This window comes from Xenopus laevis, chromosome 1L (genome assembly GCF_017654675.1).
Source record: "Xenopus laevis strain J_2021 chromosome 1L, Xenopus_laevis_v10.1, whole genome shotgun sequence".
NCBI classification, from domain to species: domain Eukaryota; kingdom Metazoa; phylum Chordata; class Amphibia; order Anura; family Pipidae; genus Xenopus; species Xenopus laevis.
Genome location: NC_054371.1, coordinates 177,449,525 through 177,464,297, shown reverse-complemented (window position 1 = coordinate 177,464,297; position 14,773 = coordinate 177,449,525). Strand labels below are relative to the sequence as shown.

At 39.9% G+C, this 14,773-nt stretch overlaps 1 protein-coding gene across 1 annotated transcript in view; it reads left to right on the top strand.

Moving 5' to 3' along the window:
• Positions 1 to 4,393, top strand: part of LOC108716930 (transmembrane protein 116) — a 30,681-nt gene extending 26,288 nt beyond the window's left edge. Inside the window, exon 11 of the mRNA XM_018263523.2 lies at positions 2,245 to 4,393. Coding sequence (XP_018119012.1) covers positions 2,245 to 2,442 — 198 coding nt within the window. The 3' untranslated portion in view covers positions 2,443 to 4,393. The remainder of the gene's footprint in view (positions 1 to 2,244) is intronic.
• Positions 4,394 to 14,773: the final 10,380 nt, after the last annotated feature.

Sequence of the window (14,773 nt, the reverse complement as noted above, 5' to 3'; positions counted from 1 at the left end):
TTGATACACCATAAAATCTCTAAACCAAAAAGTGAATCATATTTGCATTCCGCTTTGAAATAAAATTTGGAAGAATTCCTTTAGTCCTGTGTGCCATCGGATTTTGTTAAGTGATACACCTCATGACATATAATATGCTGTGCCAAGGGAAAGGGCAAAGCAAAAAGGGAAGAGATATCAGTTAGAGGCAGTATCGGACGGGCCTACAGGGATACCAGGAAAACTCCCGGTGGGCCCAGGTGTCAGTGGGCCTCTTGCTTCTAACCATTTGGCCTATTTCCTATTTCTTATGGGAACAAAGAGGCTTAATAATGGAAGAATAGAGTACAGTATGTAGAGAAAAGAGACTAGGAGAATAAAGAGGTTGAGTGAGGAGGTATAGTAGTTTGAAAGTGGGCCCTCAGCCTAAGGTTTTTCTAGTGGGCCCCTGGCATCCCAGTCTGACACTGGTTAGAGGAGAATGAAAATTCCCTCCAGGGGAGATCCATAACAGGCCCATTTGCCACCTGTGAATAAAAAGCTGGTGGCTGCCATCTTGCACTGTTTGATGCCATTTTCCCAGGGTTCTCACCTCAGAAGCATGTGTAGTTAAAGCCAATCCAGCTGTGATGTTAACTGTGCATGGTCCTGGTTGGCAGTCACTGATGTCAGGACATTAACTGGCATGAGAGGGAAGTTGCTAGACTCTGTTGCGCTACTCTGCTTTTTATTCATTTAGTATTGCAATAAATAGGGGTCTGCTGTGTTACAGTTCTTCTTTAAAATACTGTTGTAGCCAAATAACGTAATACAGGCAGATCATATTAACCATGAGCTTCTTTATCATTTCCTTTATAAAGGTAATTCTTTAACCTCCATTGCAATATAAAAGGATATTAGATGTCTCCAAGGAGTTCCTATAACCATATATAGGGATCCATGAATAAGGCCTTAGAGCTGTTTGCAATATACAGCAATAATGTACCCTTTATTGTAAAATATAAGGATATTACAAGCCACATTTTCAGGGGGTACAATATTTATTGTAATACACAATCATAAGTCGTGAGACAGAAATGACATCACTAAGCACCGTTATAAGCGATGACATCACTAAACATAATTTATTATAATTTACGTGATAATTATGACTCTGGTGTATTATAAGAATTTATTGTGCCTTAAAGTTCATATAAGTCTGCAATTGAAGTAATGCACTGAATGGAACATTGGATAGCATCCCACTGTATATCCAGCTTGTTTTAATTAAATATTGGGCTCAGTGAATTGACGGCGTCTCAGAAGTTTCTCCACAAGTCACGCAAATACATTTCCATTTCTATTCCCAGTGTTAATCATAAGAGCACAGGGGAAAATGTTACTCATACAAAGCAGAGCTGAGGGGTTTGGGCAACAATCATGAGAAGGGAGCAGATATTGTTCAGATGTTCTTCCAATAACCACATATCCAGGGCTTTTGAGAAAGCTTTTTTTTTTATTTTAGACTACCCTCACTTTTTCTTAGAAGAAACAAGGCACTCAGATAAACCATAACCCTAAAGAGCAAAGCTGATAAGATGAAGATATGACCCCCTTTTGGCATGAGCTGCTTCAGTAGAAAATGTGTATAAACACAGAATTCCCAACTGTCCTGTTTTTCGTGGGACAGTCTCGATTTTGACAGCTCAACCCGCAGTCCCGGATTGTTGCTGAAATGTCCCAACTTTCTCTTTGATAGCCTGCACTGAGCAGCCATAAAAAGATACAAAGTTTCTAACTTAATTGTTGTTTGCCAGAGAGCCCAGAACAGCCACCAGGTGCACTTAGATACTTTTGTAATAATTTAAGATAAGCAAATAAGTAATTGTAAAGATTTAAGATGAGCAGGTCTCTTGGGGAAACTGACTTGCAGCTTAAAGGGCAATTCACCTTCATTCGCAAAACTGTCATAACACATAAAAACCACAGAAATGTGTTCAAACTTTCATAACCTGCCAAAGTTTGTAAAATGAACATGGTAATTGGGGGGTGTGGCCTCAACAATGGGCGTGGTCAAACATTTTGCCGCTCAAATCTTTTTGTCCCTCGTTCTATTTCAAAAATGTTGGGAGGTATGTAAACATGTATAAATATATAGCTCACCTGGGTCACCAGCCTACCTAGTAATGCCCCTTAATGATGCCTTTTCTTATATTACCATTTAGAATTCAATTTGTCATTGTAACACCAGACTTAATTCACTTACCTTTTCCTGTCTTTATCTAGGCCTTCACAGCAGTATCACAAGGCTTTTTTAACTGCCTGGCATATGGTTGGACACAGAGGATGCTGCGCTACTTAAAACAGAGCACTTGCCGTGACGTGGACACACAGACTCCTTTACTGCGTTCACAGAAGAAATGCTATGCCAGTGTACAAGTCACAACAGAGACCATGTTGCCACAGAAAGTCTCTGCTTTATGACTAAGTCAAGGAGTCAATTTCTGAAAGACTTCTGGGTGAGCCCTGGCACAGTGCGGATGAAGCAAATAACACAGACGTTCAGCAACATTGTCTGAACCTTCCTCAACTCTTATAAGAGACACTAGGAATTTTAAACCAAATTGTAAACATTCATACTGGCCCTTGTTTTTTTACTGATCTTGGAAACACTGCCAGTATTTCCCTTCTGAACACTCAAAGTATCTAATGAGAGCCAGTGCCATCAGGTGCCAACACCTTCTGCCAGAGTCTTCTTTTCAGTCTTGGATTTAAGGCCCAGGAGCTGATAGTATCCTATTGTCTTCATCACCTTCATCTTCTGAACTAGACTGGAGTGTTCTGTGGATATTTTATAGACTACGGTGCTGTAAATGACTGTGTATCTACATGAAATCATTTCTAGGGTCTTTTAAAATGGGAACCTACAAAGCACTACATTTGAGCAGATGTCTGACCAGACCAAGTATATATTTATATATTCTCTGCTCAGTCAATCAATTTATTATGTGGAAACCCCTAAGTCCTCGAAGTAAAGCTAATGATGGGATATTATTATTATCATTCTCCTTTATTTATATAGCACTGACATATTACATAGCACTTTAGGGATTATACAAAATTCATCTCAGTTTGTGCCTAGTGGAGCTTGCAATCTAAAGTTCCTATTGCTGTCAAACTAGGATCTGTTTCATCAGGGGCCGGTTTTTTAGAGGAAACCTACACACGGAAGACATACAAAATTGTTGCAGTGTTGCAGGACAGTGTTACTACCTAATATGCCATTGTGCAGCCATGTGTTCACTTGAAGCCCAGTGGCAGATAATCAAGGTTCCTTGTATTGCCAGGATGACAGCAAATCAGATTTAACATAGTTTACACATACATGTAATAGAGAGTAACTTCTGTGAGCTGTCTGTTGTCATTCGGATCAGGATTCAACAGGATAGAATCTTTTTTGGTCACATTATAGATGGGCAGGCTAACTTTATTTGGTGTCAGGATGGTATATGATAATCTGGTTTCACTCTGGGACAAGATGAGATTTGGTCTATTTGGTTTAGGATCAGAATAGCATACTGACCAGAGTGGTTTCTCTTTGAGATCAAGATGGCATGTCATATGTCCCTAGTCATTAATCTGTGGAATCAGGATGGCATATGGACCTAATCATTCATTTTTGGGGTGAGCATGGCATATGACCCAAGTGGTTTCTCTTTGGAATCATGCTGGTAGAAAGAAAATCTAATTCTCAGGTTTTCTATGGCAAAATCACATAAGTAATATGATTTCTTTGCTGCAAAGAGTTTGATGAATCTCACACGATTTAGGTTTCTTTTGATTGGGACTACACTAGACTGGCCATACACTTAAGATGCTAATTTTGCCCTATAGACCAAGCTGGCAGTTTATATCCCAACAAAAACTGGCCAGGTATCTATCAAGCAGATTTAAAAATCCTGTTGATGAAGGATGAAATTATTGTGTCATCCATTATGACCAAATTGTTGGCCCTGGGGCCAAATGATCGGATCAGCTCGATTAGGGCCAGAATATAGGTGGCCAAATTAGGCAAAGATCCTTCCATTTGCTAACCTTGCCATACGAGCAGATCTAATTGTCTGTATTGTATCTATGGCCAGTCTAATGTTTAAGTTTCATTTAAAACAGCTAATGAAAACTGCAGGTAGTTTAAATGTGATCTCTGCTTATGACTTTGTAGGATGATCAACTGTGATTTTAGTTGCACATGATTAGTGGCTTATGTAGACTAAACCTGAAAGGAAGGTTTTGCCTTTTCTTGGTATTTATGTCTTAGCACAAAAAGTGAAGGGAGAAAAGTGTCAATTTTGTAAATTTGGAGCATTATTTATTGTTACGTGTTTACACTGTGATGTATAAAATGCAATAAAGACCTAAAACCATTTGAACCATACATGTTTTATGGCCCCTGGGTGAAATTTACTACCGGGTCTTCTGTTTCTGTTTGTCCAGGAGGAAAGAAAATATACGTTCTGCTCACAGGGCTCAATATTTCTCCTAAAACTCTGGTGATGCTAGATGAAGCAATATGAAACCCAAACTGGCTGGAGAAAATACACTTTGTACCCTTATATAATTAGACTAGGAATCTAATAATGAGAAAGGGCTTTGATAATAGAGCTCAGTGCTATCCAACTAGTGAGGTACTGAGGGCCGGAATTTTTCTAGCCTATGTGGTGGAGGCCTGATAATGGAAGCCAGTGTTGGCCATTCCCTTAAAGGAACAGTTCAATTTGAAAATAAAAACTGGGTAAATAGATAGGCTGTGTAAAATAAAAAAATGTTTCTAATATAGTTAGTTAGCCAAAAATGTAATATATAAAGGCTGGAGTGAGTGGATGTCTAACGTAATAGCCAGAACACTACTTTCTGCTTTTCAGCTCTCTAACTCTGAGTTAGTCAGTGACTTTAAGGGGGGCCACATGGTACATAACTGTTCAGTGAGTTTGCAATTGATCCTCAGAATTCAGCTCAGATTGAAAAAGCAACAGATGTGACCCATGTGGCCCCCCCTCAAGTCTCTGATTGGTTACTGCCTGGTAACCAGGGTAACCAGTCAGTGTAAACCAAGAGAGCTGAAAAGCAGGAAGTAGTGTTCTGGCTATTATGTTACACATCCAGTCACTCCAATGACTATATTAGAAACATTTTTTATTTTGCACAGCCTATCTATTTACCCAGTTTTTATTTGTATACTGAACAATTCCTTTAAGCCACACCCAGTTTAAACCACAGTACAGGACCACAAAAACTTTTAACACTATGTCCACAATGATGGTAGAAAAAGAACACACCGGCATATCATAGGTAATGCTAGCAGGAAAAGCCTTGCGTAACCCCTTTGTCAAGCATACCGAATATTAGTGCACTTAGTATTTAAAAGTAGTGATGGGCGAATTTGCGCCGTTTCGCTTCGCCGAAAAATTCGCGAATTTCGCGCGAAATTCGCGAAACGGCGAAAAATTCGCGAAACGGCGCCGGCGTCTCGTTTTTGACGCCGGCGCCCGTTTTTGACGCCGGCGCCCGTTTTTCCGACGCCGGCGCCCGTTTTTGGCGCCGGGGTCCGTTTTTCGAAAAAAAAATTTTTTGACGCCGGCGAATTTTTGCCGCGAATTTTCGCCGGCGTTTCGCGAATTTATTCGCTGGCGGCGAAACGCGCAAATTCGCCGCGAATTCGCGCCTGGCGAATAAATTCGCCCATCACTATTTAAAAGCGTAGCAATTAAGCTTAATTAGTGAAAATGATATTACAATATCTAAAGGGTATAAGAAAAATTCATAATATAGATACAAATGCAGTTATTTTAAGGCCAATAAAGAAAAAGAAAAAAAAGAAAAATAAATAGTACCTAAATAGAAACTTTCACTAATTCACTAGCTTAATTGCTACGCTTTTAAATATTAAGGGGCACATTTACTAAGGGTCGAATATCGAGGGTTAATTAACCCTCGATATTTGACCCTCGAAGTAAAATCCTTCGACTTCGAACGATTGGACTATCGAATGGTCGAATAGTTCCGACGATTTTTAGTTTGAATCTTTCGAATCGAAGTCGTAGTCGAAGGTCGTAGTAGCCTATTCGATGGTCGAAGTACCCAAAAAAAAAAGGTTTTTTACTTTTAATCCTTCACTGGAGCTTAGTAAATGTGCCACTAAATGCACTAATATCCGGTATGCTTGACAAAGGGGTTACGCCCCAAAACATTACATCCGCAAGAAACGAGCAAGGCTTTTCCTGCTAGCATTACCCATGATGTGCCGGTGTGTTCTTTTCCTACGTTGTATTTGAGGCTGCCAATTCCTCTATCACCGAGCACCTGGGATTCGCGGTTATTTGCACGACCAGGGTGTGCGAGGGTAATTCTTCCCTTTTCCACAATGGTGGTAGCACACCAAAAAAAAACAAATGGTGGGCGCTCACTGCAGGGATATCACTCATCACTTATATGTGAAAACAGTTTATTAAGGGGCACATTTACCTCGATATTCGACCGTCGAAGTAAAATCCTTTGACTTCAAATATCGAAGTTGAAGGATTTTGCACTATTCCTACGAACGATCGAAGGAATAATCGATTTGAAGGATTTTAATCCATTGATCGAAGGATAGTCCTTCGATCAGGAAATTGTTAGGAAGCCTATGGGGACCTTCCCCATAGGCTAACATTGGCCTTGGTAGGTTTTATGTGGCGAACTAGGGGGTCGAAGAAATTTTTAAAGAGACAGTTCTTTGACTATCGAATGGTCGAATAGTCAAACAATTTTTAGTTCGAATCGTTTGGTTCTAAGTCAAAGGTCGTAGTCGAAGGTCGAAGTAGCCCATTCGATGGTCGAAGTAGCCATATTCGACCATTCGAAATTCGAACTATTTTTCCTCTATTCCTTCACTCAAACTAAGTAAATGGGCCCCTATGTCTTATTAAGAAATTCCCTAAAATTCATATGCCTCATCCCCTGTGGATAGCACAGCAACTCCGGCACATAATTATACACCTTACGTACCCCATGATAATTAATTCGACATGCTAATGAACCCTCAGGGTATGCTACACATAGACAGAGCAGGGCAAGACAGGGAAGATAAAGATAAACTGTCCCACGACACAATGTCAGGGTTTCTCCTACAGTCTGTCTGAAGTATGAACAAGTGAACCATCCGGGCAATTCCAGTCTGAGTATGAGGAGTGAACAATGCAGGGTCTTACAGGTGGGAACCATGCAGGGGCATTTTTATTGTTAGCCAATATAGGTATCACTTCTACAATACTTTTTGTATTTGTTTGTTTTTTATTTGCTATTTTTGCTACTGGCTAACACGTTAGCACCGTTTTTGTTTTGTGCAAATTAAACATGAAACCAAAATTCTTTTATGTTTAATTAAACATCCATACCATTAAAAATTCATTTAAAACTCTCAGCTGTCAATAGGCATAGAGGTGGGGCAGGCAGTTACTTTGACGTTCTATTCCGCTCTTCCTAGATGTAACTGCCTTCCTCACATTCCATACCTCCCAACATTTTGGAAATAGAAAGAGGGACAAAAAGATTTGCTGCATGGAGAGCGGTGAAATTGTTTGACCAACCCCATTTTTGTGCACACACCCCCTAATTACCTTGCTCATTGTACATTTGGCAGGTCATGGAAGATTGAAGACATTTCTGTGTTTTTTATGTGGTATTACAGTTTTGCTAATGAAGGTGAATGGCCCTATCAGCTGCAAGTCACAGTATCCCCAAGAGACCTGATTATCTTAAATTGTTACAATTGTTTCTTTGCTTATCTTAAATTGTTACAAACGTATCAAAGTGCAACTGCCACATATTCTGCGCTCTCTGTTTAAAGCCAATTCAGTTTTAGAAACTTTGTATCTTTTTCTGGCTGTTCAGTGCAGGAGATTAAAGAGAAAGTCGGGACATTTCAGTAACAATCCGGGACTGTGGGTTGAGCTGTCAAAATCGGGACCTACCCATGAAAAATGGGACAGTTGGGAGGAATGCATTCCCCTCCCTCCTTTCCATCTAATTGTGTAGCCAGTGCATGCGTATTGGAGCATAAACTAGATTTTGGGATGATGCAAAGCTTTGCCTTAATAACAGTGTCCACAAAATGGCTGCTGCCTGCCTGATGTGATTGTGAATTCCAAGACTCAAAGAAACAAGATTTATATCATTTATATAACGAGTAAAGTTTAATTTTGCTTGAATATAAAATAGGATTTTGAATTGTTTCTTAAGAAGACAGGTCCCCTTTAAGAATGGAGAGAAATTATTTCCATTAATACAATTGCTTGATTGTGATTGTGCCTCAAATAAATACTCTGCTGCCAAATCACTGCTCGGTTTCTACAGGCAAACATCTAGAAATAGACCCGCCTGAGGCATGTGTGATGTCACTGTACTAAGCAGGGTCCAGAGGTGATAACTTTGTTACCACTCCCTGCAGAGAATGAGGAAACAATACTTGTGACTGTGGTGACATCAGCAGTCCCATGTACAACATGTATGTGACGGGGGCCTTGGGCAGTAGCCAGTTCTACCATGTCTGTGAATACAGTAGGTGATCTCCCAGGGTATCCAGACACTGACCATGAGCAGATGGGAATTCTTCCAGTCACATGTGAGAAACTGAGCAAAGAATAAGGAAGCTACATTGAACACAGTGTATATGAGAGTTTCCCCGCAGAGGGTTATTTTCCTGTTTAGAAACACTCTATTAAAGTGTCTGCTGTTGATATATTACAGGATGATTCGGAGAGTAGAGATAAAATGCATTTTAGACAATTCTTATCTCTGTGTTGTTACTCTATGACTGGCAAATGTAAGGCATTCAGGAAACAGGAAATGCTTATTTGTGTTGATGTGGGGGATCTAATAGCAGGAATGGGTATGGGAAGGGGCAATGCCATGAGGTGAGGGTGGTTTACAGATGGGGGGGCAATTATCTGAGAGATGGGGGAAAGACTAAAGCTGGCCATAGACACAAAGACAAAGGTTTGATCATACAAATCCCTGTTTCGTACAATTTTCGGGCTGGGTGTGGAGAGTGCTAACATTTTTCGTGCCACGGAGATCGGTCGTTAAGACGGTCGGACAGGTTACCGATAATATCAGAGGGAGACTGTCACCAGCTTTTGTCAGACTTATCTTTCGTACGATTGCTGTCAGGGGCAGAACATCGGCTGATCTGTTCTTTTACTACTTTATTTATGATATGATATGATTAGTGGCAGGTCGGCAGATAGCACAGAACAATCATTCGCGTCTATGGCTACGTCTATGGCCAGCTTAACACAATGATTATGGCTCATGGCACACAAGGGGTATTTTCTGGAGTTGTTTTGCAGCAGGCAGGGAAGCACCCAAATGTGGCCAACTGTCTGGACTGGAATCCACCTAAAACAAGTGGTGACCTGCAGGTTTGGTCAATAAAATGCACATTTGAGAATAATTATCCATGTGCTAGTGATGTGCAGCTAGACCCAAACTGACCATAACTCACCCTGATGCTCTGCCAGTGTGTTTTTGAATTCCACCCCTTTCAGTGATGTCAAGAAGGAGCGTGTGGAAGGTTCTTGCAAAACGGAATAGAGTATATTTCACCTTTTTTCTTCTCCTTTTTACTTGGGAAGTTTGCCTAAGAAAGAGAGGGATCATTTGTCTTTTAAATGGAGAAAAATAGATATTTCTCAAATCTAAAATATAGTTGACCCCGAATAACGTGAACCTTATTCCTGTGAGTTAAAGAGATTTACAATTTAACAGACATATATAGATTGAGCCATTCACAGTTAATACATGGAATTATTTTACTGGGGAAGAAATGTTAACCGTCTATTGATAATCATCAATTTTATGATTCTTTCTTAAATCCCTAGACCCTAATCAGTGGCGTAACCATAGAGGAAGCAGACCCCAAAGTTGCAGGGGGACCTGGGGAACAGGGGGCCCAGACTGTGCAGTCTGCTTCCTCTATAGCTAATAAGAAAACCTCCGCCTTCCCAGCTGCTCTCTTACTGGTGAGGATGGGGGGGCGGGATGCAGGCGGAGTCGGGACGTGGGCAGAGGCGGGAGGATGTGGATCGGAGTGCGCCGGCCCCTCTGAAGGTTTTTTTGCAACAGGGCCAGGCACACTCTAGTTACGCCACTGACCCTAATAAGAATAAAATACTGGCAATCTCTCAACTTTTCCAATCTAGTAAAGATTTTTGCCCTTTAGAAAGTTAAGGAGTAAAATGGTCATCTTTTCTAGAAATAAAAATTACTCCTAAAAACCTCTCTACCATATAGCACAACTTTTCAGAAACCATCAGAGTCTCCTAAAGTATCTTTTTGTCCAAAATGTAAAGAAAAATATCTACTTTTTGTTCTTTACATTTGGTTATGTTGGTGATTAGAATACTGTACTATGGAAAAGTATTCAGCCATACATTAGGGATATTATCCATTCAAATATTAGATAACTCCCACAGTTTTCTTTATTGGATCTTAGAGATTATCTTTAAGTGAAAAATAAAAACTCCCCTCCAGCTTTTTCTGAGGACATATTTAACTTCTGTTTTTTAGTAATGCCAGCAACGCGAAAAGCTATTTATTTATTTATACTGGATAAAGAATCTGCCCTTACTCTAAAAGACTTTCTTCCATATCTTCATGATCTTTATGTCTACAAGATGCTATGAAATATAACATAGGTGATCAATCTATTAGAATGCATTTTAGACATAAAAGGTCTATTTATCTGGGAACATTGGATGGCAATAAAAAATAATTAATCCATACATTTATGGGAACTATTACATGAATTCAGGGCAATTCTATCTTAAATGTATTGATTGACTGTATCCCATTCACATTTTATACAGATAAATATTGATAAAACTGGCTGAGTGATCTCTCATTTGTTTTGTCGAGCATAAAGATGATTCGTGTATTTTGCCTTTCTTTTAGTAGACTTTGTGGTCTAAAATTACTGTCAAAAAGTCCACAGGATTAAATGTTCATTTCAATAGAAATAATTTGAAAAGAAAGAATGGGCATGGCATTGCAGCCATGTGACCGAGCGGCTGGGACACAGTAATAAAATCACCAGTGAGAAAAGCGAAGGACCACCACCCACTTACAATCAGTTTGTCAGGGACCTCTTGGCTCCTAGCAGAGAAGTCAGGACCAAGGAGGAAGCTTTAAGGAAAAAGTTCACAGTAACCAACAGGGATCAAGAGTAGTTGTCAGATTTCAGGCAGTAGTTCAATTGGCAGGCAGCAACGGATCGTTGAAACAGGTTCAGAAGTCCAGAAATACAATTAGGAACAATTTAGGAACATCCAGGAATAAAGGTAGCCATTCCTATAATCGGGCATTAAACCTGTGACCTGGAAGGTCTTTTATCTTCAAATTTCACGCCGTTCCACGGCACTGGGTGCTGCCATCTTGGACGGGGATCAGAGCGCTCCCAGAGCTCCTGACACAGTTACAGGGAAAGATTTTTCAGCCAGTACTTGTCTGACGTGTGGAAAAACTCCATGGATCTTGGTCCGGCTCAACACCACTGTTGCTTACCATGGCCTGTGTACCACAAATAGCAACAGACATATAGCTGGAGTGAAGAATGGGAGGCATGGAGGCTAGATAATGATATCTTGAGGTGTAAGTTACGGTGACCATACACTGACCATCAGCCAGTAAAATGATCATTTGTTAGGTTGAATGGACAAGTATTAAGAGAGTCTGTAATCAGAATACCTGAATGAGCAGCTACGACAGGAGGAAGAACTGCAATTCTGCTCACTTCCTTATTTTATTTCAGTAATATTGAAATTTAGTACAATAAAATGACATTAATTCTGAAATTCTTTGCCTGACTGTGTTTACACCCCATATCTTTTTTTTGTAATCTCATGAGTTTGTTTTACTAATAGGCGGCAGATGCAAAATTTAGGGCAATCCATGTTTTCTACATACAGAGAGATAACACTAATGTCACGAGTTAAAGGGTTGCTGCTGGGTGTGTCTGCAAGCTGCCCAATTCTTGGCTCTCTCTCTATTTGTATTCTGTATATACACGCAGTGCCCATTGAGGTAAGAAAAGGTAAATCAAACACAAAATTATATTTAGATAACGATCACCAAAGTGATGCCATCAACAAATTTACCCATAGATGCAATCAACTGACAAGAGCCATCTTTTCATCTGGTCTATCTAGTATAGGTAAATCTAAGATTTACCTATACTAGATATACCATGACCTGGACGAATGAAAATCTTCATAGTCATTTTCATCTGGTCTTTTTTTTTTTTATGGGTTAGAAATGATTAATTTTCCGATTCTGCATCCAGCAACTAGAAATGGTTGGGTCACTGACCCCAGCAAACAGATTGTAAAGCCTGAAATGCATTGCATATCCTTCAGTTCATATCCTCCTATTCATCTTACATTCTGACTTCCAAACTCTGACTCATTGCTAGGGTAATAAAGCCCTAACAACCAGATTGAAGTTTAAATCTTCAGAAAATGCAAGTGGGGGGCGGTCCTGCTCCCTGATTGACACAGAGCTGCACCATGAGAGAACAGGGAAAGGGTGGAATCTCTTGATTGGAGTGAGAGCCCTAGAATGGATATGCAGAAATGATGGATCCCTCTTTGCTTCAGATCAGTGATGGATTGATGGGCAGGTTGGAGATGGGGGATTAGTATTTTTAATTAGTATTTTTGGTGGATCAGCAGCTCTCTGTGCAAGATTGTCAACCCCAACTCCCAAAGAGAGATGCTCAAGATACTGGCACCAGTCGAGGGGAGCTCTGTACACCAACAATGTTTCAGCACTGTATCAGCAGTGTTCGAGAATTGGCCTTTTTATCAATTGAATTTTATAGTTACTAGAAATTAGATGCTTGGTTTTCTGGGGGAATAAAGAACACAGGCAATTTATTGAGTTTTGCTACATACAAAATAATGATACAAGCAGTTCAGGTTCTGGAATGTTACTGGAACTCCGCAAGGAGATTTGATTGCTACAGTCTGTTTGCTCACTTTTACCATTTACTCATTTTTACCTGCAAGATACTCAAAGCTGAATCCACTCTCTTGTGACACCACCCAAGCTGAATGGCCTTGCTTGGGAAACACTAATAATAAAGGGCATAAGGAGTTCTCCACATAACTATGATGCATTGTCCATTTGCTTTCACGTCTTAAGTGTTTGCAGTTTGATCTAGGAAATGGTGAGACACAGCCGATTCTGCGTCACAGATAACTTGCATTCCAACACACGGCACATCAAGAACGCATTGGGTAAAGCACTCTCTTCCGGAAACATTTCTTATAACATAGAGAAGGCCTCATACTCTGATGGAATATTATGAGAGTTCCCAGCAGGCAGGAAACATCCAAATGCAGCTCAGATTCATATATTAATATATGGTGCCTGTCCCATAGAGCTAAAGTGCATATACATTATACAGGTATGGGATCCATAATCCAGAGACCCGTTATCCATAAAGCTACGGATTATGGGAAGGCCGTCTCCCATAGACTCCATTTTAAAAAAATATTTAAAAATGATTTCCTTTTTTTTTTCCCTCTGGTAGTCACACGACTGCTGTTGGTAAGTTAGACACTTTTTACCAACTGATTCAATGCAGCTTAAATGGGTAGTTCCTCTGTAAATTAACAATTAAGTATCTAATGAGCCAATTCTAAGAAAAGTTTCAATTGGTCATCGTTATTTATTTTGTACATTATACAGGCATGGGACCGGTTATCCAGAATGCTTGGGACCTGGGGTTTTCCAGAGAACGGGTCTTTCCTTAAGTTGGATCTTCATACCTTAAGTCTGCTAGAAAATCATGTAAACATTAAATAAACCCAATAGGCTGGTTTTGCTTCCTATAAAGATTAATTATATCTTAGTTGGGATCAAGTACAAGGTACTGTTTTTAATAATCTGGATAAAATAGAGTCTATGGGAGATATTCCTTAATTCGGAGCATTCTGGATACCAGGTTTCCGGATAACGGCTCCCATACCTGTATTTTAATTGTTATTTCTATTCATCTTATTCCAGTCTCAAACTGAACATCCTGTAATTCCTCCACACCAGAATAAAACAGACCTCCTGCTGTTGCTAAGGAAATAAAGTCCTACTATCAACATCGCAATTGAAATTCCAAACCTGAGAGTTGCAGAAAAAAGTAAATATTGCAAAAACCACAAAAAAGAAAGCCCGATTGCAAACGGTCATAGAATACGGTTGTCTACAGTGTTCTATATGTTACAGGGGATATATATGTATATAGGTAGTTGTTAAAAGCAGTGTTTGTTTTTAAAGTCAGACACAGTGATCGGAAAGGGATAAACAGGAGTGAGGCCTCCTCCAGGACTTTTAATTAGCTTTAATTAAAAGAATAGGGGAGCAGAGGGACAGCCAGAGGGAGAAACACAGAGGGCTTCAGCAATAGCATTCGTGTCCAGAAAGTGTTTGCTCACTTCATGAAAAACAAGTGGATCTTTTTGTGTATAGCACTCTTAAAGGAGAAGAAAGGCTTAAAACTAAGCAAGCTTTATCAGAAAGGTCTATATAAATACAACAGTATAATACAAAGTAATGCTGCTCTGCGTCCTCTGTAAAAAGAAACACCACATTTCTTTCCTTCTACTGTTTACACATGGGCTTCTGTATAAGACTTCCTGTTTTCAGCTTAAACCTCCAGGGCTTGGGCATGCTCAGTTTGCTCCTCTCTACCTTTCCCCCCTCCCTGCTGTAATCTGAGCTCAGA